Source organism: Rhodamnia argentea, chromosome 9 (genome assembly GCF_020921035.1).
Source record: "Rhodamnia argentea isolate NSW1041297 chromosome 9, ASM2092103v1, whole genome shotgun sequence".
In the NCBI taxonomy this organism is placed as follows: domain Eukaryota; kingdom Viridiplantae; phylum Streptophyta; class Magnoliopsida; order Myrtales; family Myrtaceae; genus Rhodamnia; species Rhodamnia argentea.
In genome coordinates this window covers 14,099,030-14,125,675 of record NC_063158.1, presented here as the reverse complement: position 1 = coordinate 14,125,675, position 26,646 = coordinate 14,099,030, and the positions used below count along the sequence as shown (strand labels likewise).

Below are 26,646 nucleotides of genomic sequence, written 5' to 3'. Positions count from 1 at the left end.
ATTTTAAAGTTTATGCTCACAAGTGCATCCCAAGAAAAAACGCTTACACGTCGATTTGAGCCTAAATAATTGAATAAGAAGGGCAAATAATTCGACGGTTAAGCCAACCCATGAGGCTTATAAATGGTTCTCCTTGCTTACGCTATCAGGTCAAATCAAATGGAATTTGTCTAATTCTTTACTTTAGATCTATTCCTTTATGACATAGGCAAGTATCTTGGTGAAGAAGTATCTGTTTCTGTGGATTTATCACAGAAATGTTTCGTTTGGAAATTTTTCTGTACGATTTTTTTTTCAATAAAAGAACACTTTAAGTGTCAATATTTATGTATGACGCTCACTTTAGTGTCAATATTTATTTTCGGATCACCTCAAGTGTCAATATTTGTATATGACGCTCACTTTGGTACTAATATTTATTTTTGGATCATTTAAACGTCAATTCCGATGAGGTCGCCTGAATTTCTTACCGTTACCACTAAAGTGATTGCTTTTTTTTCGATTTGGTACTAAAGTGGTCATTTTTGGATTACTTAAGTGCCAATTTTTTTGAAAAACGATTATTTAAATGCTAACTCCGATGAGGTCGCCGGAATTTCTAGACATTGGCATTAAAATGATCATTTTTTTTTTCTGATTTGGCACTTAAATAATCCCAAAAAAGATATTGGCACCAAAGTGAATATCGTACCAAATATTAACACTTGAGCTGCCTTTATGCCCTTTTTTTTGGATAACCATTTTTTTCTATACTGAAGACCCAAAATGTTTCAACAAAAAAAAAAGAACATAAATTGTAATGTCCACATTCAACCAGAACAGAGGAAGAACGGACCACTTTAGAAGTAGTAAGTGGCATCTCTGTTTTGCCGTTGGCTTTCGATCCAGACATCTCCTACCTGATTTCCTCTATCGATGCATCTGATATCATTCACTCCTCTTACAAACCGAAATGCCGGAAAGAGGCATTACGCCCTTATTTCCAGCAACACTCCAAGCTTTCAGTTCGCTTTATTTCTGACGGAAATTAGAAGTTCTACCGAGCTCCGGAGCTCCTTTTAAGCTCAAATAGAACAGTGTCTCATGTGCTTTTTCACAATCTGTAAATTCCACTACACCAAGAGACGTCAAATTCATGCAAGACGTACATAGAAATAAACACCACCACATTGGAAGACACATTTTTATTAGTTTGATCCAGCCCTCATTGGGTACTGGAAATCATTCACTACCAGTTCAAGAACTACAAAATGTCCGACTACACAGTTCATTGAGACGATGAGAAGCTACAAATAATTGGCAACTATGGTACATACACAAACGGGATTTTCAGTTGCTGATCTGAAACCTAATGTAGGAAAATCACCGACAAAATAACGAATATAAAAGGGAAACACGGAAAAGTTAAAGAGTTTTGGCCGTTTACCGCTCAGGCGACGAGTTTTTCCTATGCTTGCCATGTCTGTCCTTAACCTTAACTTTCTCAGTCTTGCCCGAACCTTTACTCTGGTTGCTGACTGATCCTTCTTGAGCACTGCACATCTGAGACTTCATCCTAAACCCCAGTTTCTTCGAGACGCTTCCCCAGGTGCTCGAACCCTTTACCCGACCTAGCTTCTCAATCTCCTGTCTCATGTTTGAGCATTCCTTCTCGAGTTCCGAGACGCGCATCCTCATGTTATCCATCCCCACCTTCAGTACCTGATTCTCCCTCACGGCTGTGGCCCACCCTCCCTCACCGGATGCGCCCAGCCCACTCCTCAGCTGCCTCGATCCGTCGAGATTGTCTGACACAAGGAAGCAGCCAGCAATTGAAGTCCTGAGCTGAAGCTGCTCGAAGAAGAGGACTTGCACGATTATTCTCAAGGGTAACCTCTCGTTCTGTGCAGCGTGCGTGCACGCTTCCAGAGAGAGCTTCTGGCAGTCCATTAGCCTGCAGAGCTGTTCTCTGTCGGACTCGGCCAACCACGGATGTGACTGCAGGAATCATAACAAGCAAATGTTTTATATGAAGAGCCATCTCAACAGAGAATATGTAATGACAGCTGAAGATTCTATTGTGCCCTTCAAGCAACCCAACAACAAAGAATATTATGCTTCTTGAGTAACAACTCAACATGTATAGACATAAGAAAGGAGAAACTGCGATGATATAGGCTTAATAATGGTGATGTTACAGAGAAACTGGATGGAAATTGAAACATCAACTAAAAACCCGACACATTTTGCATTGTTGACTATTAATTCATGTATTTTCTTTATGATCTACGTGAATGCAGAGCAGTTATGTTTAATTTCAATCAAACATGAAAATATTCAGTCTTAAAGCTCATTTAAGGCATGCAGAGCTCAATTGACAACCGTCAGTACCTTCAGATAAATATCTATGGCACGATAAAGACCATCATCTAATGGCCGGGCATAGTCCGGAACAGCAGCAGCAAGAGCCTCAAACTTGGGCAGCTTCAGATTAATATCAGGTGCGACCTCAGCAAGGTAACCATCAATCAACTTGGCCACCATTGTGACTGGGGTGAGTGAAGCCGATGGTGAGCCAATCAACTGGCCATCATCAACTGAGCAAGGTGAGGCCCCACCAGTAGTTTGATCCATGGCGAGGAAGTGCTTGAGAATCTGCTGCACACAGTCGACATTGTACAGAGTCTCTGTGGAATAAGAGAAACTGGGCATCAAGAGATCTTCCAGCGTCGCCTCATCAAGTTGCATCCCGATCCTTTTCTCTAGATTAGATATGCAAGAGGGGCTTGAACGGATAATCATCGCAGTTCTAAGAAGACCGAATAAAAATTTGGTTGGGACAAGGCCCTTCTGTATTGGAAGTAATCTATCCACTTCTTCTAGTAAATCCTTCTGCTCCTCCTCTGAAGGTGGAGCTCCAAGAGTCGCAGATGCTAACCGGGTACTGGACTCAGCAATACCCTGACGCCGATTCAGCCCAGGAAGGTACTTCCTTGCATAAAAAGTGAGGGACCCAGCAATGATCTCCGGTTTAATACCACGGGTTCCCATAGCTGAAATCAACCTCTTATAAAGAGGAAACCTCAGACTCGACACATCCTCGTACCACCAATCCGAGCTTGCTTTTTTTGGCCTCACCCCAGTGCTTATCCCATTCCAAAGTACACTGCCCCCTGGGCTTTGCATGGGCCCACCATGGTCCATTATAGGCCAGCCAAAGAGATTTGGGTCAGTGGATGCTTTCGTGGCCAGTGACTCAATACATCTCTTCGTGATGTGGATCTCATCAGCATGAGGGAGAATGTCTTCACAACTTTGAAGCGCCTTCAGAGAGTCTTTCCAATTTCGTAGGACAACTTGATTGAGAAAACTTTCGGTCTTCGTAACGAGATTACCCTCACCATACTCTTCTGTCATTTCAAGATGCTCAGAAGCACGACGAAGGTATACAACATTTGAGGCAGTGAGCTCGAGTTTCACTCCGTAGCAGAACTTGGCTATGAGCTCAAATGTCTTGGATCTGCCAGGGATGTCGGGCAGTCTTATTACGCATTTTTCTTCACCTTCTTCCGATGCCTCAGCAATCAGTCTTTCCATAACCCCACTTCTGGAGAGCAAAGGAAACTGCACATAAGACCGAAGATGAAGGTAAAAGAAGATGAAAGTGATTAATAGTGACAATTTCCAAAGGACCCATTATCGGCTCTAACTTTCGAAAGACATGAAAAGTTCATTGGTGATAGTTCACATTGTTCATTGCAACATGACCATAGAAGTACCGATGATCGACCACATATGGTTAAGAAAAAAAAAAATCTAACAGATTCAGTTCACATGATTTCACATATAATCTATGGACCACCACCTCGTTAGCCTGGTAGACTTCATTTTTTACACGATAGAATTATTGATGCATGAAGTACAATCGACACATAACCAAGCCTATTTTGACTGATGCAGCAAAGAGCCCTCGGTCATTATTGTTGGGCAGGTCAGACTGTAAACCAACACATCAGAATGCTGGAATTAGTTTCTGCTTATATGGTTCCTTGGAGTAATTTAACTAGACCCTTGCATCCGAGAATTGCAGATTTCTAAGTTGACACGGCCAGAAACAGATATTGCAAGTCCTGCCTAAGTAAGACCCTTGCTGTATAATTGAGATCAAAACTCAACTTCTAGCAGAATTATGGAATTCATCAATAGAATGCAATAAAGCAATACAAGCTGGAGGCATAACCCTGCACTTTGCAGTAAGTACCAACTTATCAATGTAACATCCTGCTGTGGTGAACTGCAAATGATACATTAACAAAGAGTCAAGCGAATGGTCCTTGTACTTTTAAAACCTACACAGTTGTACTCAAATGAAACAAAGAGAGCAGCTACAAGTAGCAGCGATTATCAACCACGCAAAAGCTTTTTCTAGGAAAGGGTAACTGGAAGAGAACTTCGAGCAAACGCTCAGCCTGCAAAAATATGAAGAAGTGAAATATTGAAAAACTCATGTTTCCCTCACCCATCTCGTATCTTTATAAATACAAGTCAAGACTGAAGCATTTTCTGTGATTATGAGGAGTTAAATACTGAAGTTGTGCTCTGTCTAAGAAATCAATGAATCTCAACAATACACATGCTTTTGTTAGTAAAGGAAAGTTACCTTGTGTAGGTGAAAAGACATCTCCCCAACTTCCACAACAATATCACTGGGAAGGCCGGTTGTACAAAACCTGCAGTTTCAAGTATAGTTCAGAGATGTTGTACTTTGAGGTCATAATCATGTAAGTCTTCTTCAGGTCCAAGCATACAAAATAGTGTTCAGCAAACATTTGTCACCCAAGAATGAGAATGCATCCTCCTAATGAAACCAGAAACTAATCTAAGTGGGATGATCAAAGCATGCACTAAAAATAGACCATCCACCTTTTATGTCAATATAATTACTAGCATTCTAAAAAAGGCCAATTCTGACAAAGGAGATATCTCCACTCATGCTAATCAACTTTTTCTTCTAAATCTAAAAGGTTGCTGCCATAGAAAGATTCAGCAAACGCTTCCAGAAGATGTGTTGTTTTTCAGAGACATTCAGCCCTTCGACCCCAGCAATTGTCTTTACCTAATCAACTTTAGTATGAACACTCATACCTTCATACACCACAGGTCAGTGAAAGAAAATTACAATCTTCTTTGAACTCCCTGTCGAACATATTCGTGAAAATAAGTATCATAGAACACAGCATAATCATGGGAATTCTTTGATATATGGTCCAGCCAACCTCAAAGACATCTGGATTGAGATCTTCCTAACTCATACAACATATGGACATCCTGTCAAGTAAATCTTCCTTATTTTCACAACTTGGAAGTGTTTTAAAGTTAAATCAGCACCACTGTAAAGTACCTTAACTTAAACAAATGGGTCAAACCCAAAAGGCATTGTTTCAAATTAATGGAGAGGCATTAATCATGTCTCCTATTGCACGACACAACGTTCATCATCCTCCCTGCTCGAGGATGTTGGTACCAAACCCCTTAAGTAATTAAAGAGTAGTGTGAAGCATGCCGATCTGCAGGTATCTCAAGCAAATTTCATCTTTGAAGCAGAAACTCTATTTTCAGCATAGGAATCTAGTCGTACAACAGCAAAAACAGTACAGTGATAGGCATGATCTGAGGGATAAAGAAGAACATGTTGCATAAAGGCTTTCAAATCTCCATAAGAATCACCCAATTATACATGTGAGGTAGCTGAACAGAATACTCCTAGTAACATCACAGCGTGAAATGAACACTCCTCGCAGCACAGTGTCCAGATTCCCAAAATAAAACCTTCAGTTATAAGAGAATTCAGCTAAAATAACCTGAAAAGGACAAGTTTCGAGGTTCTTACCAGGCCTGCCCTTGCCGCTGAAATGCATCACTTTTGGACCCTAATTTAACACACGCCATTTTTCTCACAATTCAACACTCGTCCACTTGAGGATTTGAGACCGAAGCTGAAGAATAAAAACCAACCCACTTCAAGCACTTTCTATCCCCCACAGATTTTCAAGGACCTGGTCGGTCCAACCAAAACCCACCAAATTCTCAAACCCCAACTGAAAAAGAAGCCACTTGAACTAACTTCTCCCCTAAAACCACCCCAAATTCCTGCAAATTCAGTGCAACTCTTTTGGCCGAAGCAGCACCAGAGATGGCTGTAATGCATGAACTTGAACTTTAGTCTCCCCAAGAATAGGAACACACTGAAGAAGCCATAGAGGTAAAAGAGACCCAGAATGACTTCATTGAAGGACAAAAAACCCCAACTGAAATCTCAGTCGGAAACCATAAATATTCTCTAACGGGACAAGAATTTGAGGTCAACCCACCCAGTAGTTCCCGGCTCTCACACCGAAGAAGCTTGAAAATCCCTGTTTATCTGTGCCCAAATGTACAAAACCGTGAAGATTCCAAAGTTCGAACCTATTTGGGGCACGGGGGACCAAGCCGCTCCCCCACATCAAAGAAAGACAACCACCAATGCACTTCGTGCGTGCTTTTACTTACTTTCTTAAGCGTCCAGATTAACATAATTAGGGTGTTGAAAGCATAGAGATTTGCAAAGGCAGGACAAGGCTTGGGAAAACTCAAACCAAAGCCATCATTAATGGGCGTGGCAGCTCTTGAAAGCAACCCTTTGGCTCGTGCATGTGGGGTCATTTGCTTGAAACGCAATCATTGCTGTATTGGAATTTTAATGGATGCTATCAGGAATCTTCAAACAAAGCTTAAGTTAGAAGATAACGTTTCTATATTGATTGAGAATTATGAGTTTGATTACATTCTTTGAAAACAGCATGGATCTGCTTTTACGCAGCTGGGCCATGTGGGTGTATGCCTCCCTTGGCATTGAATAGGTTTGAGAAGGGGAACAACGTTCAATGATTGAAGAATTTTCATGATTAGGATAGCGATGTTGTCGCAATACTTCATGAGAATATGGGTCATCTTGTGAGTTTTGATTTTCCTCAATTTGATGAAAAAAAATGTAGCGGTTACGCTTATTATGCTGTGCGAGGCTAATGAAATTCGAGAAAGATATGCTATCCCGATACAAATGCTCTTCTCTCCTTCAACCATTAAATGATATTGCTTGTTAGTATCCTCATACAGTTAGCCGTTTTCTTCAGATTCTCCAACCTTAGAAAAACTTGTTGATCACTCGAACACATTTAAAATGGCGAGAGGAGAGCATACTTGCTGAAACAAATTGTCTTATCTTATCAACATTGAAATTCTATCCTGCCAATATCGCAAGCTTAATTCGGGCCTTATTCGGATAATAGGCTTTAATGACCTGAGACCTTTCCCTAATTAAACTTTAAATGGGTTGATTAAGCTCAAATTAGGCCAATTGTGGCCTTGTTACTTCAGAATTTTCCGCAAACACCTCCCTCTCTAGCTTGATTGAATGTCGCGCAATGTTAGTCGAGCCCGTACAATCAATTCAGGTCCATTCATTGCCGTCGGTCTAATTACGATGCAAACTATATGAATGTTCCTAAAATTATATGTAGATGGCTTTAAATTATTATCTTTGTCATGGATCAAAATTAGTCCCTAACTTTCTATGCAATAAATGACTAAATTTAGATGTCAACAAGCATATATTGCAATTGCAAGTTGTACTACCCTTAATTGCACCCATGATCAAGACAAGAGGGATAAGAACTTTTCCCTATATGGAGATCCGGAGTACCCGTTTGGATCTACACAAGGTGAGGTTACAGATGATACATCAATTGAGGAGTAACATGCTTAGGAAAAGTCTTGCCAATAAAATAGCAAGGGATCATCATGTTTTGACTTTTGTGATGTACTTTCATTATTCGCATTTGAGGATTTCCAATCTTGGCTCTTGTAATATGATGTTGTATATGAGGATTTCTCAACAGCTACAAGAGATTATCATTTGCGGTAATAAATAAATCGTTTTCTTAAGGATTGCATGTCTTTTGGTGCCAATCTTTTCAAGTATTGTTGGGTGGTATAGTCAAGCAAGGAAGTGGAATCCGGTACTGAATGCAATTCTCTGCTTGGCATGATCACATCTCTTTTATTTGCAGATTAATCCATTTGGCATCAATAAATTTCTGTTTCAGAAAATAGAAACTTTGCGTTGTTATCAAATAATTTTTTATTTCGGAAACATAAATTTTGTGCCATTGTAAAACGCGTTTCTATACTCAAAAACTCATCCATAAAAATTGTTCACAGGAACGGAATAGTTATCATACACGTCCTAAGGGTCTAGACTTATCACATTTCCTTGTGGATATGAAACCAGAAACTAGGTCTGCACAATTTAATCCCTAATAAGAGGTTTTGCATGGGATCAGTGAGATTAGCCTCTAAGTACGTGAATGATAATAATTATGTTTTTGGGAACAATTTCTTGCCAAAAATAGATTTTTCCATTTCTATTTCTTAGACGAGTTTTGGAGCAGAGAGACGTATTTGATAACCATACAAAATTTATATTCCCGGAATAGAAACTTGTTTGATAACAACGTAAATTTTTTACAGCGATCCAAAGACCAAAAATTGGCAGTTGGCGACAAGCGGATGGCCATCGAGGGAAAGGCGGATGCGGCCAAGGACCGACAACGAGAAGAGTTTTTATTTCTATTTCTGTTTCAGAAATAGAAAAATAGAAAATTTCTACTTATTTTTGTTCCAAACCAATTTCTAGGCTAAACATTTGTTCGGAAAATAGAAATAAAATTGCATTACCAAAATGATTTCTATTCCAAATATGTTCTTGAGAATAGAAAAATAAAAACAAATAAAAAATTAGAATCATTGGCACCCTAAAATAATCAAATATTATCCAGAAAGAGAGACCATGAATTTATTTGCTTGTCCACAAGGATGATGCTTTTGCAATCGGTGGGTGCAGCTCCTCCGATCCCAGGGATTCGGCCAGGTCCATTTCCCCAAAACGGTCTGAAGAGGGTGTTTGTTTTATTATTGCCAGCAGAAATAACGATGCACGGAAAAGTTAATCGTTGTTTCGGAACGAAGGAGAGAAGATGAGAGCATCGCCTATAGGGTCGATCTCACGCGCTGGCCCGGGCCAACTGGCCCAAGTTCATCGGCACCACGAAGGTCGGGCCCCCGGTGAACAGAGTGACGGCGGCTTTGTGGGTCGCGTACTGGGTCGGGTGGAACAAGTCCCAGAATAAGTATTCCCCGCGGTTCGGGCATAGGTTGGGGCTGTCGTCGACGAAGCACGGCTCCTCTGCATTCAGCGTCCCTTGTCCGCTGCATGCTTCTTCTATGTTGGTGATGTCTAATTGCAACATAAGATTAAAGATGCCATCAGAAGAAACTGGTAAATCAAAACACAAAAAGAAGAAGAAGAACGAATGATAAGAAATGGTTAAGATTGGATAGTCATTGTGTGCTCACGAATGGCGCGCGAGGATCGCGGATGAGGGCAGTAGTCATGTTATATGCATCTCCATGCGAGTATATCAAGCCCTGGAGCTGTGAGCTCAGATTCTGCAATAAACCCGAGATCATAAAATGGAAGGACTGAGCATAATTGTTCAGCTCCGTCAAACAGCCCGACCTGTTCACCGTCAAGTTTTGGACTGGCGCGAATGGGCAGCACCCGAGCGGAGGAACACTCACGATTCCGAATTTCGGAGCTCCCAAGTTGTACAAAGCCTGGCATTCCCGTTCCAGTCAGAGAGAAATTAAGACCACTTTGAGACAGGCAGTTGAGCAAAACTAAATGACACTCTCCTGGTTAATGGATCCCCAAGTTATTCCAAACACTATACTGTTTAGGTTTCAAGATTCGCAGGAGGTCGGTCTAGGCTTTTCTCAGACAAAGAGAAAATGGCCCCAATATTAGCAGTGTCCAGGCGACACCTACCGTCAGGTGGGCTGTGTAGTTAGACTAAATGGCGGCCATCAGCTCCGGACGGGACACGGTGGTCACGTTGTAATGGTAGTGATCTAAGATGTCATTGCTTCTGACGCTGATGAAGAAGAGCGATATGGCAAAGAACTCGGCGCTCGGATCTTGACCTAGTTGCAGGGAGATCAGGGCCTGAACCATCCCAAATAGTATAATTCTGACCACTAGAACTAGAATTTAACTCAACTTTACATAGTATTGTGAGAGCGCACCCATGTTTTGTTTCCAATTCCCTCGAGAATTCCGGCGCTGCCCGAGGCAAAGTTAACGCCTTGAAGCAGATTGGCTCAGCAGGTTGATGGGTCTTGGAGAAGGGCCACAACAGGTGGTGGGCTTTGCTTGTAACCCGACTGCCTCACTAGCCATATGAACTCGCAATTATGAAATTTGGGACGATTGCGTGGTAAATTCAAATGAAAAAGTATTCCTAGTCCGAGTTAGTGGAACAACCAAGTGGAAACGGATTACGATAGAATTAGGAAATTATGCTTTACCTATTTCGTCGGCATTGTTATATCCGTTACTGAATCTCCCCGTCGCTAGGGCATTGGGGAAATCGATCCCGTTATAAGGGAAGTTGGCTTTTGCCCTCGTAGGTATGCAATCGTTAGTCTCCACATCGAATGTCGAGTCTCCAAACAGAAAGACGGGAGGCACGTCGTCCGCCAAAGCCGAGACGAGCATCATGCCGATACCCCAAGAAAGAAGCCAGTTCCTCTTATAGCAAGGAGACATAGAAGGCAACAATGAGGAAGACATTTCGGCCATGTTTTCGAGTTTCTTGACTTCCGAGAGATCAAGTGATGATGTGCTTTTTGTTCATGAAACTTAAATAAACTGCAGTTCTACAGGAGGGTTTAGGAAGTGAACGAGCAGATAAGGACCAAAAAGGAGAAATACAACTGTCCGTTTACGGCATAGAGACCTAGTTACTAACAGACTATTAGTCACTTAAGGAACGAAAAAAAGAAAAAAGAAGATCTTTCCAAGGATGTCGCCTATGTACGTCTTTGTAAAATCAAACATGTGAAATTCATCGGAAGATGCTCTCAACCTTCATGAAAGTATAATCTTCCCAAGGATGTAGCACATCGATGATGTGGGTGGCATCTTATGCCGTTCATGAGATCTAAGAGGATGATGCGGAGCCTATTCCTGCTTCTACTGCTGGAAAGGACGGTTTCAACATTGCTCATGCATAATCCTTTATATAAACGTTGGGGCGGGCGGATGTTAAGATGAAAGAGTCTCGCTAATATACCAAAAGTACCTACTGCAATATGATGCGATGCGATGCTATTCCTCTCGGAACAAAAGGATGAAAACCTTTTACACCCCCACGCTCGATTTACAGGTTGTACCTATCTAGTTAGTCCATAAGGATCGGACACATATATTACGAGAACCATACAATCCTATTACATAAAATGCGCCAAATCCAAAGCAAGCCAACTTAGAATTGATTCACAACAATTCTTTTCTTTTAAAAAAATTTGCGTCGTCATTAATCATTTGAGATAATATTCTGTACGTATATGTATGTACGTAGGTTCTTTCTTTCCCTTTCTCGAGTTTCGAGAAAAAGATTCCTTTACCAATGCAATATGGTTAACCCCCTTTGTTGGAGCAGCTCTCGCCTCATCTTGAGAAGATGCCATCTGTTGACATCTTGATTTAAATGATGATGTGATGGGTTAGAAAAGGACCCCAACTCCAAGGCAATGTGGTGCACATACTTGAAAATTCAAACATATTCGGATGATATTCTGTGGAATATGTGGAGATAATATACGAGCGTGATAGAGAAACAGGTTGTCCATGAAAAAGGAGGTCGTCACACTCGAGCCACCTCCACAGAGTTTTTCCCACATTGACACCAAATAAAAGGAAAATAGGATAAATAGTCTTAAAACTCTGGCTCAATGTATAATGTAATTTTTAATTTATCAAATGTGGCACTTGAATTTTGGCATAATATACAATGTCATCCTTGGATTTTTAACTTGTTCAATGTGGTCCCTGAATTTTTATTTCATATTAAATTTAGTCCTGAATTATATGAAAATGTCCAATATTGTCTCTAAACTTGAATCAATAAAATGATAAAATTAGATATTTTCGTATAGTTTAGGGACTAGATTGAACATTTACCAAAATTTCAAGGACCACATTGAACAAAAATAAAAATTTAGGGACTGCAATGCGCGTTAGGTTAAATTTCATAGACCATATTGAATAAATTAAAAATTCATGGACAATACTACAACATTGCGCCAAAGTTTAGAGACTATTTGTGTAATTACCGTATAAAAAGGGAGAATACTGAGATGTAGAGCAACACGCTCAAGAAAGGAATTCTTATTTCCAACATCTCCGGCACGCCCGGCCGAATCTTTTGTGAGATTCCGTAATAGACGAGAGAATCATTTTAGCTGTACAATTTTTGTTTCTGATGTAATCAGTTCATGTTAATCAATGTAATGTCAGTTTGTTGCGGAATCAATAACTTTGATTCGATTTTGACGATGCATATATGCACCTTGAGATCGATGAGAAATATGAGTGGTTTTGCAGCTTGAGAATGGAAATAAACTTTTACACAAGCATGGTTAGTGTGTTGGTTGCAAGGGAGATTGAAAACACCACAACATTGAGACATAGGATTGAGCAATTATAATTGATTACCACAATGCATCTTTGCAACTTAAAATGAGTTGTAACTTTTTAATACATTATTGTATTGGTCGAATTTTACTTTTGTAGCAGAAAAGGAATGCCATTTTCTCACATTTATAACTCTTCATTAAAATCAAAAAGCTTAAAAATTAAATACCCAAATGGACTTTTCAAATGTGTTTCTACCAAATGACATTTCTTTCAAAGTTACTTCTCAAAGCACGGTTTACCAAATAGTCTTACGTCAGCTATTTTCGGTCAAAATTAGTCAAAAGGATTGAGTTAACAGAAATGTAAAATGTTTAAAACTGAATTGGTACAAATGAAAAAGATTTAGGACTGAATTGATACAATTGCAATAGGTTTATGACTTTTTTGGTAATTTTTCCTAGGTGTGCCTACCCATAAGGAGTGTATTCACAAGTAATGGCCGCTTTATTCTTCTATATCTCTTTAATCCTCTTCCAGAATCAAACATTCATCCTCTCCTTCGTCCTCTCCGATTTTCTAATCAAATGGCTCCCAAAGTATCTTGCACCACTCGCAAAATGACCGGAAAGCGCAAATCAAGGCGTAGTGCCATTGTCCTATCTCGTTCGCACAAAGTACCTCTAAAAAAATCGACCGAAGAAACAGCTAGCCAAAGCAGTCCTCCATCACCACGAATAGTATAGAAACTGGAGGATGAACCATTGCCAATATTGCGCAGCCTTTCCAACGCCAAGGCTCGGTTTGTTTCCCAAAAAACATCTTCTAGAAATTTTTTTTTCCTCATTTTTTGATGTTTGGGGAATGAAAAATAAGTGGTAAAAAAAAAAATTTCCACTTTTTTTTTTACAGAAAATACCCAGCTAAAATTTGGAAAGAGTGTCTCTTCTTACTGGGAATTCCTTGTCGCTTCGTGCCAATGAAGCACCAGAGGCGGCTGATTCAGCTTCAGCTTGCCCTAATTGAGCGACTTGCAAATTCCCGTTGAGGTTTGACTTGGCACCGTAAGATCGGGTCGCGGAACTCTGCAACTTGGAGATCGACTTTGATCGCCTCTGGAACACAAGTTTTGGCTCGCTTTCTTCTCCGTTCGCCATTGCCTGGCGAGTCGGCTTCGTCGGACATTGCTTGAAGCAAAAACGCTTGAGCTTGTTGCTGACGATGACGTCGTCCGTGGGGCACATGTCAGAGCTGAAGTCCTGAAGAACTCCAAGAACTATGGCACATCGGATGACGATTGGTGGCGGTGGGTGGTCTCGCGACCTAAAAAAATCAATTTCATTTTTTTAGGTTAATAGATTATTAGATTAATTAATTAAATTAACTAACCTAGCTCGAACTCTCTCAAGTCCTATCAAATTGTGACTCATGGTTCAAGTGATTATCTTACAAAAGATTTCTAATTTTTTGGAAGCTGCTACTAATCATTCTAGGTAGGTTGATTAGAAACCTAAATAAAGTATTGGGAGAAATACTTTATTTTTGCGAACCAGAGATTTTAAGTTTGGGAAATTGATTACACTAATATTTCTATTAATGCCCTTTCAGTACCCATTTCATGAAAATCATCTAATTTGGCAACTTGCGAGGATTCTGATTTAAAGTTTCAAAGGTGTAATTATTTTTTTTTTATTTTTTTATTTAAATGAATGCAATGCGTGAATGTAATTATCTTCTAAGAACATAATTTTTCTATTGACATGATAAGTGATAACTATCCTAGTATAACATGAATGTGTGACGAATTTTTTTAAAGCTTTTGAATCTAAAAACATGCAAAACAACATAAATTCTAGCCTACATGTTATGCAAAAATGACATGAATTTAATCTAAATGGGACATTAGGCTAGACTAGTCTATCAATTTAAAATGGACGAACCTTGACATTATTCTAAATGATGTACAAATACGAAACGGCATCAATGACATGTCAATCTAATACTACATGCAATAAATAATATGACAAAATGACATGCCGAACTATATGATATGACAGACTTCAATGACATGGCAAAACTATATGACATGACTAATCAATGCGACATGAAAATGACATAATGGTTATGCAACTAAGCCTAAATGACGTGCATGTGTAAAATAAATGTATTCAATCTACATGAATAGAATGTTCTAAACTATATGCAACTACATGAGTGAGACATTTTTTTGCTATTTTTTTAAATGAATTTTCGAAATAAAAAAAATGATGAAAATCTGACATGAGTTGGTTAAAGATTATCTTAAAAGATTCTGAATTAACTTTCATTAAATCCCAAAATTTTTAGAAAATCTTTTTACCCCTTTATTCTCATGTTTGAAAAGTGATGCAATTTGCAACAGATTTGTAGATCGATTCAAATGTGTTTGATTTACTATCCAAACCAATGAGACAGGAAATCTAGAAAATCCTATCCTCCTAATTCAAGATTGGATAAACAAGATTTGAAAGAAACTTTATCTTCTCTTTTTGATGTTTTTTACGTAACAAATCAAATCACTCCACAGACAATGCATGATCTTTTTAAGAAAATATTCTCCGATATGAATTAGATAACGGATTGGAGGAATCAAATCTTGGGGTTTGAGGTCAGCCAAGCCGGGCCTCGTCAACCAAATCTGGTTTAATTTCCGATGGCGAGCTTGAGGCTCGAGCTCGCCAGATCTGGTGAGGCCGAGGCTAGTGAGGCTCAATTGCCGGAATTTGGCGAGCTCAAGCCTTGCCAGCCGATCGCCAGTAGAAGAAGAAAGGAGGAAGAAAATACTAAAAAAAAAAAAAGAAAATTCAAAGAGGAAAAATGATAAAAGAAAATTTTAAAATCACTTTTTATAAAATAATACAAAATTTGAAAACATTAATTAAAGGCATGTACGGTGGAAATTGATTTTCGTTACCAAAAATCGGAAAATATTTTTTAGTTTGCTTTCATGTTTGAGCCGAACATCGGAAAATATCCTCATTTTCCTGGAAAACAACTTCCCGAGAAATATTTTCCAGAAAAGGTACATTTTTCGTGAAACAAATAGAGCCTAGAAAGAGAACTTCATCTACAAAGACACCAGAATTGAGACTTCAACCATCAAAACAAATATCAAGAGAAGTTGTTCCACCGGAATCAACTCAAAGCATTCAGGAAATAGTTAAAGCCGTTGAATCTGCAGCTGTTGCGGGAGAACAATTACAAAAGACTCGGTCACAAGCCGCTCAACTGCAATCAGATCAATCCGAGCAAGCTCCTCCACCAGTGAGTCAGTGACAATGGGAGGTGTGACAGTTCTAGTTGCCGATCTCCTGCAACGAAAGGGCAAACTTGTGTTCTTGCTCCTGTCTCCGCAATCATTGCTCCCACCGATGCTGAAACTGCTGAACCATCCCTTCCATCCAAAGGAAATGACAAAGTGGGTGAGGAGAGGACCGCTGAAAGCGAATGACAAAGCCAACCGGCCACAGAAACTGAGATAACTGAGCAACTGAATTTGCTAGGGATAAGTACACCATGAGTGTCATAACTTGTGTACGGCGTTCACTTGAGTGCCATAACTTTCAAAACGTTCATTTAAGTGCCATAACTTTCAAAAATCGTTCACCCGAGTGCTACGTCGGAGCAAAATCGTTCACTTGAGTGTTACAGCAGCTTTTTCGGCGAGCCATGTCATCCTTCCGGAGAGCAACATCAGCTTTCCGGCTGTCACGTCAGCTTTTCCGACGTCCACGTCAGCATGGCACTCAAGTGAACGATTTTTGAAAGTTATGACATTTAAGTGAACGTTTTGAAAGTTATGGCACTCAAGTGAACGCCGTACAAAAGTTATGGCACTTCTAGTGTACTTTTCCCGAATTTGCTAGGTGAACCTGAAGGAATCACCCCTAAACCGGAGAAAGTCATTGTGAAAAGGTTTAAGATCGGTTTTTTATTTGTCAAAAGTAACATCTCATACATTTTCTCAAAAAATTAAGAGAGAAACAACGCAATCCAGACAAATCCCACATCATTTTAAAACAAAACAAGCTATAAATAATAAGATGAATCAATAGAACAAGGATATGAGTTACACGCTCAAAGAGCAAATATATGACTTTTTCAAACCAAAATCCAAGACCAGCCACCGAAGTCAACTTTAGTAATAAGCACATACCGAGATCTTCATTTGTTGTTGTGGCTTTGTCTTTCAGCCGTACGCGCTTAAGTTCGGTGTCCCCAACACCATTGCCATGGAAAGTAAAAAGGTTGAACGAACATAAATCCGACAATGAGAGTGAAACCTCCACGAAGCTTCGCCAATGTCCTTCGAAATTGGACTTACATTAACTAAATCCGAGGGAAGCGAAATTCCGAAAACATACACGCAAAAAATTCCAAATATGGACTAGATTTGGACGAAAATCTCTCCAAAATTGGAGAGACAAGCTTCCAGATTTAGACTAAATCAAAAGAAAAATACTCCACAAACGGAAGGAAAGAGTGAAAATAATAATAATAGAGAATTGAATCAGCCAAGAAGATGAGAGGGGAGGAAGAGATCTAGCTCAAACTCTCTCCTCCATGGAGATAGAAGAAGGAAGTTGTGTGGATAAAAGAGAGAGAGCCGGAGGCTGTCAGCTAGAGTTGGTAAGGCGGATTTTAAAAAGTCTAGAGCTTATTTGGCAGATCATCAAAAGTTTTATAATTGAATCGGCAAAATTGAAAAGTTTATGACTAAATTGACCAAATTAAAAAGTATATGAGTAACCTGGCATAAGTGCTATAAGTTTAGGACGTTTATGATAATTTTTCCATTTTTGCTTAGCAATCCATTAACATTCTTAGTTCACCTCTGGAAAGGTCACCACACGAGTCAATCCCAATTGGGTCCATCGGCGTGGAATTTCACAAAAGATTTGGAGGGTAACAATCTGTTATTGCTTAGTAGCGTGAATTAGGTGATGATCAAATCTAGTGGACTGGACATGTTCTTTTACGTGATCATTTTCCATCACTTATTGTCATTGTAAACATCACATATATTTAGAATAGTTAAGATAGATAGAATTTACTGCATAATCTACCTATTCGATTTCTTAAAAAGTATTTCAGGATTATCGTTAATATAGTCAATCGAAATTTTGCAGTCAGAATATATATGCAAGACCCGAACCGTTTTGCTCTTAAAACATATGATTTTCATCTTCTGGCCTAATTGACCTGAAGAACCAACAGATAATAGAAATTCTTTGTCGTATCAGAAATATACCGGCAGGATACTTTTATTTCAAAATAGCACTGAAATGGAGAGTCTTGTGAAGGATCTATCTGGCCATGTATAGCTCCGGAGTAGACAATCTCGGTCTGGGAATGGCAACCAGGGGATTCGTTTTCTTGACCACTATCCCAAATTTGTCCGACAGCTCCAGCTCTGCCCCTCGCGGTAGTTCCCACTCGAATGAATGTAAAAGAGAGGCCAAGACATATGCTAAAATCCTCTCTGCCAGCGGAAGCCCCGCACATATCCTCCGACCGGAACCGAAAGGCATGTACGTGAAGTTGTTACCCGAGAGATCATACTTGCTGGGATCTTCCGAGAACCTCTCGGGTCGAAACTCCGACGGTTTGTCCCAATTCTTGGGGTCCTTGTGGATATAACCCATGTTCAGGAATATGTTGCTGCCTTTCGGTATTGTGTAACCCCCGACGGCACAGGAAGCATGTGGTGTCCTAGGAATTAATAAGGGCAGCGCTGGGTGCAAGCGGAATGCCTCCTTGATGACGGCGTTGAGGTACTTTAATTTGGGCAAGTGGTGCTCTTCGACCATCTCATCCTCCCCCACGATATCTGTCAATTCATGGACTACTTTGCTCATCACATTTCGGTTCTGCAGCAACTCTGCCATCACCCACTCGACCATTGTTGAAGTCGTATCGGTTCCGCCAAGTATGATGTCCTATTCCACACAAGAATTGCCTTATATATATTGTTACAAGACTTGCCTTTATGTATTGTTACATGACTCGTTCATGAAAAACTAGATTTTTCTTATGGAAATAAAAAGTAAGTCATGTAACAAGTCTATATGAAGGCAAGTCTTTAAGGAACTTCTACGTAAGAACTAGTCAGGTAGCTTAATAAACTTACCCTCAGAATGGCTTTGAGTGCTTCATTCTTGTCCATTGGAGACTGGTCATCTTCAGTCTCCAAGTCCAGGAAAATCTGCAAAAAGTCCTTTTTCTGTTCATTGGTTTTAGACTCTCCTTCCTTCTGCTCGAACATTTCATTTGTTCTTCCTTGGGTGGCACATTCGACAACAGACTGAATAAAAGCATCAAGCCAGTGATGCACCCTTTTCATGTCCCTTTCCACGCCTTGCAGGTCAAGCCAAGCAAGTGCTGGGAAAAAGTCCGAAACATTCGGAGTACCTAAGAGCTCCATCAATTTGCTCGCCATCTTTTGGAACTCAGCCCCCATGGCTTCGCGCTTCTCTCCCTTGAGCGTCCCTCCCCACATCATTGCCATCACTGTGTTAATCAAGATTACAAAGGTCCACTTGCCGATATCCACTGGCAACCCGGATTTTTTGTACAGATCGCTCAAAACTTTCCTGACCTCCTGCCTTCTCAAATCATAACACATATCAAGACTCGCGTTGCTCATCATCTGCCGCACGAACAGTTTGCGGAGATTCCTCCAATAAGGCCCCTGGCTTGAGAAGGCAATATCCCTTGCGCCATATGTCGCAATGGTAGTGGCAATGTTCGGGTCCCGATTGGCGAACGTCATGTCCTGGTCCCGCACGATCTCTTTGGCCAGTGACGCGGAGTTGACCACGATATATAACTTGCCTCCGAGCTGGAGTTTGTAGATGGGGCCGTAGATCTCAGCCAACTCGGCAAATTTCCGGTGGAGATCAGTCCCTAGGAATGGGAGGTACCCGAGGAACGGCAAGCCTCGGGGCCCCGGTGGCATTGGAGGGGTCACGTTTTTCCTTCTCCTGAACAAAAATAAAAAGCTAAGAGCTGCGATTGCTATGACAAGCAGTGTTGTAGTAGCTCTAGGAATTGCATCATTCGCTTCTTTAGCATGCCACGACCACGGCCAGGGGCCGTTGGAGTCTCCGTTTGACATTTCAGCTTGTGACAACGGGAAGAGGACTGGTGGAGCAAGAATGAGGAATTGCATCAAACGCTGATGGTCTTTCTAGGGACGGTTTGGTCTCTGATAGATGCTACAGGAAAGACTGTCAAGGAAAGTCAACCGTTCTAGTTAGATACACTGACATACCAACTCAACAGTTATTGTATGTATTCAATAACATTTCATGTAATCAGCAACTTTCTACAAGCAATTCGACTTTAATCTATGAATAACCACTTGTTTACATGATAAGTAAGATTTCATTTACAATGGGATTTTCTATGTTAAACTTATTGTCCCATATTAAAATGAAAAAAGAAAAAAAACGACAAGTTTGAAGGTAACTAATCATTTCTGCAACTTAATGGTAAGTTACCAGGAATTTGTATGAGGTTAGTAACTTATTGACATGACTAGGAAGTTACTGTTCAAAGCTTATTTTTATCAGTAGATGCAAATAATAAATTAATCAGATGAGAAACGTGCAATCTCCGAGCAAAGCATGCTGGCAACAAAATAACGAGTCTTGCTCGTATAACACTATGGTAGTATAACGGTAGAATGTTAGGCATAAGATTAGAGATGGGTCTCGCCATGATTGCTATATATTTTTTACCATTCATAATATTTGTGGTTGAGATTGCATCGTTATACTGTTACACTGTCAACTTCATAAATTCGATATTTACATGCTTCGTAAAAAACAGGGATCTGATTTTCCCCTGCTGGGGGTGGATTTGGCACGAAGCGTTGAGTAGGTTTGGAAAGGCAAAAAATATTTTAGATGATTAAAGAATCGACTTAGGATAAGAAAAATAAATAATGATTATGTGACTGTCCTTATACTAGACTTGTCAAATGGATAGGCCGGGTCATAAATAGTCCTTAGGGGTGACCGGTTTCAGGTTATGGGTAGATTTTGCTTAGAACTTAAAACCTACCCGCTAGTACTGATTCCTCATTTTTCGGCACCTAAAACCTATCTTGTATACCCCGAAACTTGAAACCTACCTTGTCACATGTTACGGGTCCGGTTCCAGGGTACTTGAGAACTTGCCAATTTCACCAAGAAAACTTAAGAAAAGCAGCTTCAACATCCATATAATCATTTTTAATCAGAGAGAGTGATTATCAGTTGATAAAGAAAAGCCAGTGCATTACTACAACCATAAACCGTCGGCCTCTTGGGACTTTCTAGCGAGCCCATAACCTGGCTTCAAGAGAGGACTTGTACATAATAATCTCTTTAACTTTTCTTTCCACCATAGAAAAGTTGCTGTGGATCTAGAAAGTTTATTGGAGTTAATCTCCGGAAGCACAACAATCATATCGGACACTCTGCTCTACTTTCAAAAGCCATCATCAATTCGGGGACACTGCTGGAACAAAGAACATTGATATTTCCTTTTCATTCAACATCTTCCAAACAGATTCGAGTTTACGAGATAGGACGATTCCACCCATCAGCAAAATGACCATTTACATTCGTTGCGCACTCGAAAAGAACAAAAAAAAAAAGAAAAAAATGATAGGCGATCATAATAATATTGAACCAAAAGCTGGAGGAAAAAGACCGGAACTGGAAGAGGATCAAACGAAACAACAAATTAAGGGAGTCAAGCACCAGACTTTGCGGGTGCACTCAAAATAGAATCGAAACCAGCTAAATGCCTTTCATAACGTTAAACAAATATCTGGAATTTTCTAAAATTTTTGGGAATTTTCTATTTGTTTTATCATTTTTATTATATAAAAAAGGGACATGGGTTCGGTCCTTAAACCCGACCCAATCAGAACAGGGCCCAGGCCTTCGGGGCCTCGACCGTTTTCCCGCTCATTGTCCTCCTTGCGCAGCTCCCCGCACAGACGTTCTCACGACAAATGTCGGGAGATCCCTGCCCCTCTGCCCTCTTGCTGTTGCCTACAGACCAGCCAAGAAGCCCCAGCGCCGGACCGACAGTCAGCTCCGTCAGACATCAGACTGCCTGTAATGATCGGCCCGACCTCCTCGAAGCCGAGATGAACTTCACCGAGAGTCCGAATGACCAACGACTGATCAGCAAGGTGCGACACAGACTTGACTCCCTGCAAACAACCTCTAACCGGCCACCTCAGCCGCCTCGACCGGACGCCACTAGCTTAAGACTCAAAACCCAGAACAACCAAAAACCGATAGTTGGACGACACCCGTCGCTAGTCGAAAACGTTTGGCCATGCCAACACCGAAACGGCCAGCAAACAAGGACCACAGAGCACGAAAAGCAACAAGAGAGGTATATTTCAGTGAGGCCCGACTCGTCGGTTTAAGCAAAACAGCGTCACCGGGGAAGCGTATGTACCTGGTCTGATGGGTAGCTGTGCGCGGTGCAAGGAGCCGCGACGGTGGTGGTCGCAACGGCAGGTTGGTGGCCGAAGTTCACCGATAGTGTGAAACGATGGGGGAATGGCAAGGCTCTCGGCCTGCTTCGTGGTCGACGGAGCACGAGCTCTCTTTCATACACAAAGAAAATACCTCTAATTCTCAACTTATCCTTCCAAGTTTTTTTTTTGTGTGGTCATCAGAGAGAATGGAGTGAGAGAGTGTGAAAAGAGAGAGACGGGCTGACCGGAAAATAAAGGGAAATGGGCCAAGCTTTGTGGGAAAAAAAGCCCTGGCCCGCATGGGTTAGGGTTGACCCGGTCCAATTTTTTTTTTATATTAAAAAAATTTCTATTTTGCAATAAAATAAATAAAGGATGCACAATTAACTACTTAGGCATATTTTATTTTACGAAGAAAATAAAATATGGGATTGCCAAAATTAGATGTCAATAGTTATGACCCATTTAAATGTTTGTAGGTTATACAAATGGGTTTTGGACCCATTTTGATTAGTCTATCTTATATCATAGTGAGATTAACGGTCTGTTTTTTATCACAAAAAAAAAGGAAATAATTAGAAATTATTGTTGGGTTCATTCCTTCAAGAATTTGTGGCCCACACATGATGTTACTCCACTATTATGCTGGCAAACCCCTAAGAGAAATACAAGAAGGACGATGTTGTCATTGTTTAAAAAGTGACGGTTTATTGTTGACCACGAAATTATTTCCTCGGAAAGGGGCTTCTTTAAACACCATGGGGGAGATTTCTTACCAAGATTACACCTAATTAAACCAAAAAAAGAAAAGAAAAGTACATACTAGATCATGCGACTTCATGAAATATATTCCGCTTAGTACTTGTTACATTAGATTTCCCAAGGCGTGTCTCATTTTATATTAGTGCTAAAACATTATAATATATGAATGCCAACATAATCAATTATGTGAGAAAGTCTAACTCGCTTAAACTGGTAATTGAAAGGAGATCATATGTATATAAAGCGTATATATGACCAATTATCAAGCAATGTTAATATTTCAACATGACAAAAGGATAAGTAAAGAGAGACCCCCTCTATATAAAGATGATAATGAATATGGCTGATGGGAGGTGGATGCATATAGCTGAAAGGGATAGCACTATCTCTTATATCATATTAGAATGTCCAATCCAAAGCTTAATAGTGAAGGGACATCATATGTGTACAGAGAGCATGTAGGACCCATTATGAAGCAACGTGAAAGAATATATTTTGACTGGGTGCTTCCCCAAGGCGATGCATGCACTTGGTTGAACACTATTGTACATCAAGATGGATGGAGTCAAGTATGCACGGTGTTGTCTTGGGGTGAACAAGTTTGCACTTAGGTTTTCCTTAGATTCGTGGCTGTGATACTAAGAGGAGAATAATACAAAAAATAGAATGGGCCGATTTCTATTAATCTCGAGGTATTTTTGAAGATGAATAAATGAGTCAATTTATAAACTTCATTAAATGACTATCTAAGATAATATATCAATCAAAGATATGCACAATGAAAGGCGAGCTTGACGGATATAGGGAGTGGACAAAAATATCATATCTATTTCTAACATAGATAAATATCGTAAACAATTATCCTAATTATATCCGACGAATTACATGACTACGTGTTGAAACAAATGCGAAAGCGAATACGTAACACAAGAATTTACGTGATTCGATCAAGGTGATCTACGTCCACGGGCGAGACAAAACAAGATTCTACTATAATTAAAGAGAGTATAGATTATAGAAGTCGGTCATATCGACCGAACAAAAGTACACGGCTCAATGATCTCTCACATAAGGAAAATCCTCAATACAATTTGAAAAGAAACCCTAGCCGCAAGACAAAAAAGAGCCCAAAAATTTTTCTCGGGGGCGTTGCCCTCAAACCCCCATACAAATCTATTTGCACTGCAATAGAGATTTGTTTGCTTGCTCCGAGTTGGGCCTATTGGCCCAACTCTCCGTGTGACAAACTAAATCTCAATTTTTTCTCCAGTTTTGGGCCGCACAAAAAATATGTCGAGTCGGGTGATAAACCGGACCGGGTACATAAAATTCAAGACATATTTAACACTACGACAACACTATGCATAAATGTCATAAATGTCATCACTCGAACCTATCACTGGCACAAATTATTTGCTCTAGTCATTGATCACCTCATCTGCACGGCTTTAAATTTTGTACTACTACTTTGAGGTTTTGGTGAGACTAGCTAGATTACAAAAGTGACAACTCAAATTTAAGCAATACGGAATTAGAGACGTGATCCGAAATCAAAGACAAATCTATCTAACTAAAGTATAGAATTTTGCTCGAATAAACAACATCTTTTAGTCAGTTATGTTGAATATGTTGAGAGATATCTTCCTAGAAACTAAAACTTAAGAAATATTGTCTCGCTTTTTAGGTCACGACTCTTCATTTGCCATTGCAGCTGTAGCAATAAGCACTATATCTCCCTATGAACAATTGAGAGAGAGAATCAATTTATGCTTTAGGGTGTGAATGAGAGATTGAAGTTGGTCCGAGTTTTGTGGGCTCAAGACAAGCCTCGGCATTGTTTGTATCTGGCGCAAGAAAATTCTGGTGTAGATTGCGTAACAGGCCGGTTCACACAAATTCGCGGTCTTGCCATAAGTCGATGGACACACTATTCCAAAAAAAGGTATGCATCCGGCTTGTTCCTAATCCGGCTTGCATTAAAGTATTTCACATTGTCTATTTACATGATTAATATCCTCTTTATACACCTATTTCTCACACATCTTATTGCAGTGTGCACCCGAAAACAAGATTAGGTCATGAAGGTTCATGCTTAACCAAGAAAATCACAAAATAATGTATACACCCTAATTTTCTCTGTATAAAAAATCAATTGTAAAAACGAAACGCACTATACACATTCCAAGCATTCGCCACCTGTTTTTTAAACGAATTAATTTCTCTGTCTGCAATTTTATCTAAGCCAAAATAATTCTAAGAGTTTTTAACCATATACGTGGCGCTTAACAATTTTAGGGACCATGTTAAGAATATTGCTATACTTATTTTGGCTCACGTCCTTTTTGTTAATATATACATATATATATATATATATATATATATATATATAGACACACACATACAATTTCTTTTTGGGGGTCGATGAACAAAATTTTCCTTGTGAAATGCACCATAATGTACAGTTCTACTAGGAACCAAGCACCATACTTTACGGTCCTATTGTTTGCCTAGTAAAATGCACATCTCTCTTGCAAGTAGACTCATCAAACGAGTGGATCGAAGGTTGAATCGAAAATTGTCCGATGCCTTTAACTCATTTTGACCCATTTTCATGCAATACAAATTTAGTGACTCACATCCGGCCAAACCTAGACCCGACCCGACCCTACCGAACCGACTCCTATTACTAAAAAATGTCCATACTTAACACAATCTGGAAAAACTCATACATAAATTGAGGTGAGAGTACGGAGTGATTCAGGAGCATTCAAATCATTGGAACAATCCTCAAGTTCCAACTTGTTCTCTTTGACCAATCCAGTTACATCAATGTTCATTCAAGCCAAAGTAGTTATTAGTTATGACTTGCTACGTTGGGTCGAGAATGAAGATGTTGGCATGAAGACTATCGACCAAGTTGTTGATTAAATAAGTATAGTTTCTTCCCTTGCTAAGTAAGTTACCAATTCACCAGATTAGTTGCCGATTACAAGACATATCGATGGGAGGCCATTCTAAACCATTTCATTGGTTATTATATGATCTCCCAAGATATATATTTGTTGGTCTAGTTTGGTGGACAAACTTTGGAGTATGAACCGAAAGGTTGAAGAGTGAGGATTACAAGTCTCCATGTCATCAATACATTTTCTAGTTACTAGGCCTTTAATTATTTTATAGTTCTCATATCTTTAGTATTTTTGAATTCTCATATCTCTTTTATGTTTCATCTATCTCCTATATCTAAGTTCCTCTATGAATAGAGGAGAGCTCTTAATTGTAAGACAAACTTGTTAAATGAATGAGAATTATGTTGGGAATATCACCAATGTGGTGATTGTTGAAAAATCCCCTATGTTGTTTTGATGATGTCAAAGACAATCAAAAACTACTATTGTGTATATGCACAAGCCGATATGCAGATGATATCATAAACAATACCAGGTGATGCTAATATGAGGAGTGCTCTACCATTGTTTAGATTGCTCTGCCGATATCTAGGGATCTTGGCGGATATCCGAGGTGAACAAGATATTGGGTGTTAAAGATATCTACAAGCTGAAAGATTTTTAGATAAGGTGAACATTTAGAAGAAACCTTGATAGAGGGTGAACAAGTCGAGAAGAACGGAGATATTCGTGATAGCTTGGAGGTACAAAGATTTGGTGAACTGTGGATGGACCTAATGGTGGTGAACAAGCCTAGAACGATGATGTTTGATAAAGCTTGAAAGGACCATGAAGATAAATAGTTTGGCATAGTCGAAATCGCCAATATGCTTGGAAAGACCTCAATGTTAGTTGAT

At 39.8% G+C, this 26,646-nt stretch overlaps 4 protein-coding genes across 6 annotated transcripts in view; all 4 read right to left on the bottom strand.

The window, feature by feature from the left end:
- Positions 1-1,149: 1,149 nt before the first annotated feature.
- On the bottom strand, positions 1,150-6,416 carry LOC115726617 (BTB/POZ domain-containing protein At1g30440). Of its 3 annotated transcripts, XM_048285102.1 has the most exons (5): positions 5,870-5,916; positions 4,640-4,709; positions 4,114-4,273; positions 2,371-3,603; positions 1,150-1,977 (listed from the first exon to the last, which is right to left on the bottom strand). In XM_048285102.1, the coding sequence occupies exons 4-5, from the start codon at positions 3,574-3,576 to the stop codon at positions 1,423-1,425; spliced, it is 1,761 nt and encodes a 586-aa protein (XP_048141059.1). In that variant the 5' UTR covers positions 3,577-3,603; positions 4,114-4,273; positions 4,640-4,709; positions 5,870-5,916; the 3' UTR covers positions 1,150-1,422. The 3 variants fall into 3 exon arrangements, with proteins under 3 accessions (XP_048141059.1, XP_030512434.1, XP_030512435.1); XM_030656574.2 differs by lacking the exon at positions 4,114-4,273 and having other exon boundaries at positions 5,870-6,416; XM_030656575.2 differs by lacking the exons at positions 4,114-4,273; positions 5,870-5,916 and adding an exon at positions 5,290-5,798 and having other exon boundaries at positions 4,640-4,712.
- A 2,664-nt stretch (positions 6,417-9,080) lies between these two features.
- LOC115726629 (GDSL esterase/lipase LTL1-like) lies at positions 9,081-10,717 on the bottom strand. Its single transcript, XM_030656589.1, has 2 exons — positions 10,444-10,717; positions 9,081-9,352 (listed from the first exon to the last, which is right to left on the bottom strand). Exons 1-2 carry the CDS (start codon positions 10,715-10,717, stop codon positions 9,081-9,083), a joined length of 546 nt encoding a protein of 181 aa, XP_030512449.1.
- Positions 10,718-17,733: 7,016 nt separating this feature from the next.
- Positions 17,734-22,185, bottom strand: LOC115726630 (flavonoid 3'-monooxygenase CYP75B137-like). Its single transcript, XM_030656590.2, has 4 exons — positions 22,118-22,185; positions 22,058-22,079; positions 18,723-19,821; positions 17,734-18,531 (listed from the first exon to the last, which is right to left on the bottom strand). The coding sequence occupies exons 3-4, from the start codon at positions 19,761-19,763 to the stop codon at positions 17,899-17,901; spliced, it is 1,674 nt and encodes a 557-aa protein (XP_030512450.1). The 5' UTR covers positions 19,764-19,821; positions 22,058-22,079; positions 22,118-22,185; the 3' UTR covers positions 17,734-17,898.
- Positions 17,734-26,646, bottom strand: part of LOC115726807 (flavonoid 3'-monooxygenase CYP75B137-like) — a 77,317-nt gene continuing 68,404 nt past the window's right edge. The window contains exon 3 of the transcript XR_007199678.1: positions 17,734-17,794. The gene's annotated coding sequence lies outside the window, so the exon portion shown is untranslated. The remainder of the gene's footprint in view (positions 17,795-26,646) is intronic.

Coding starts and splice junctions, on each gene's coding strand:
- LOC115726617 (XM_030656574.2), bottom strand. CDS start 5,928: ATGGCGTGTGTTAAATTAGGGTCCAAAAGTGATGCATTTCAGCGGCAA. Junction 4,710..5,869: donor CAGCGGCAAGGGCAGGCCTG/GTAAGAACCTCG, acceptor TTGAAACTGCAG/GTTTTGTACAACCGGCCTTC. Junction 3,604..4,639: donor TGTCTTTTCACCTACACAAG/GTAACTTTCCTT, acceptor TCTTATGTGCAG/TTTCCTTTGCTCTCCAGAAG.
- LOC115726629 (XM_030656589.1), bottom strand. CDS start 10,717: ATGGCCGAAATGTCTTCCTCATTGTTGCCTTCTATGTCTCCTTGCTAT. Junction 9,353..10,443: donor TAACAATGCCGACGAAATAG/GTAAAGCATAAT, acceptor TTGATTTACCAG/TTTCTTCTGATGGCATCTTT.
- LOC115726630 (XM_030656590.2), bottom strand. CDS start 19,763: ATGCAATTCCTCATTCTTGCTCCACCAGTCCTCTTCCCGTTGTCACAA. Junction 18,532..18,722: donor CACTCAAAGCCATTCTGAGG/GTAAGTTTATTA, acceptor TGTGTGGAATAG/GACATCATACTTGGCGGAAC.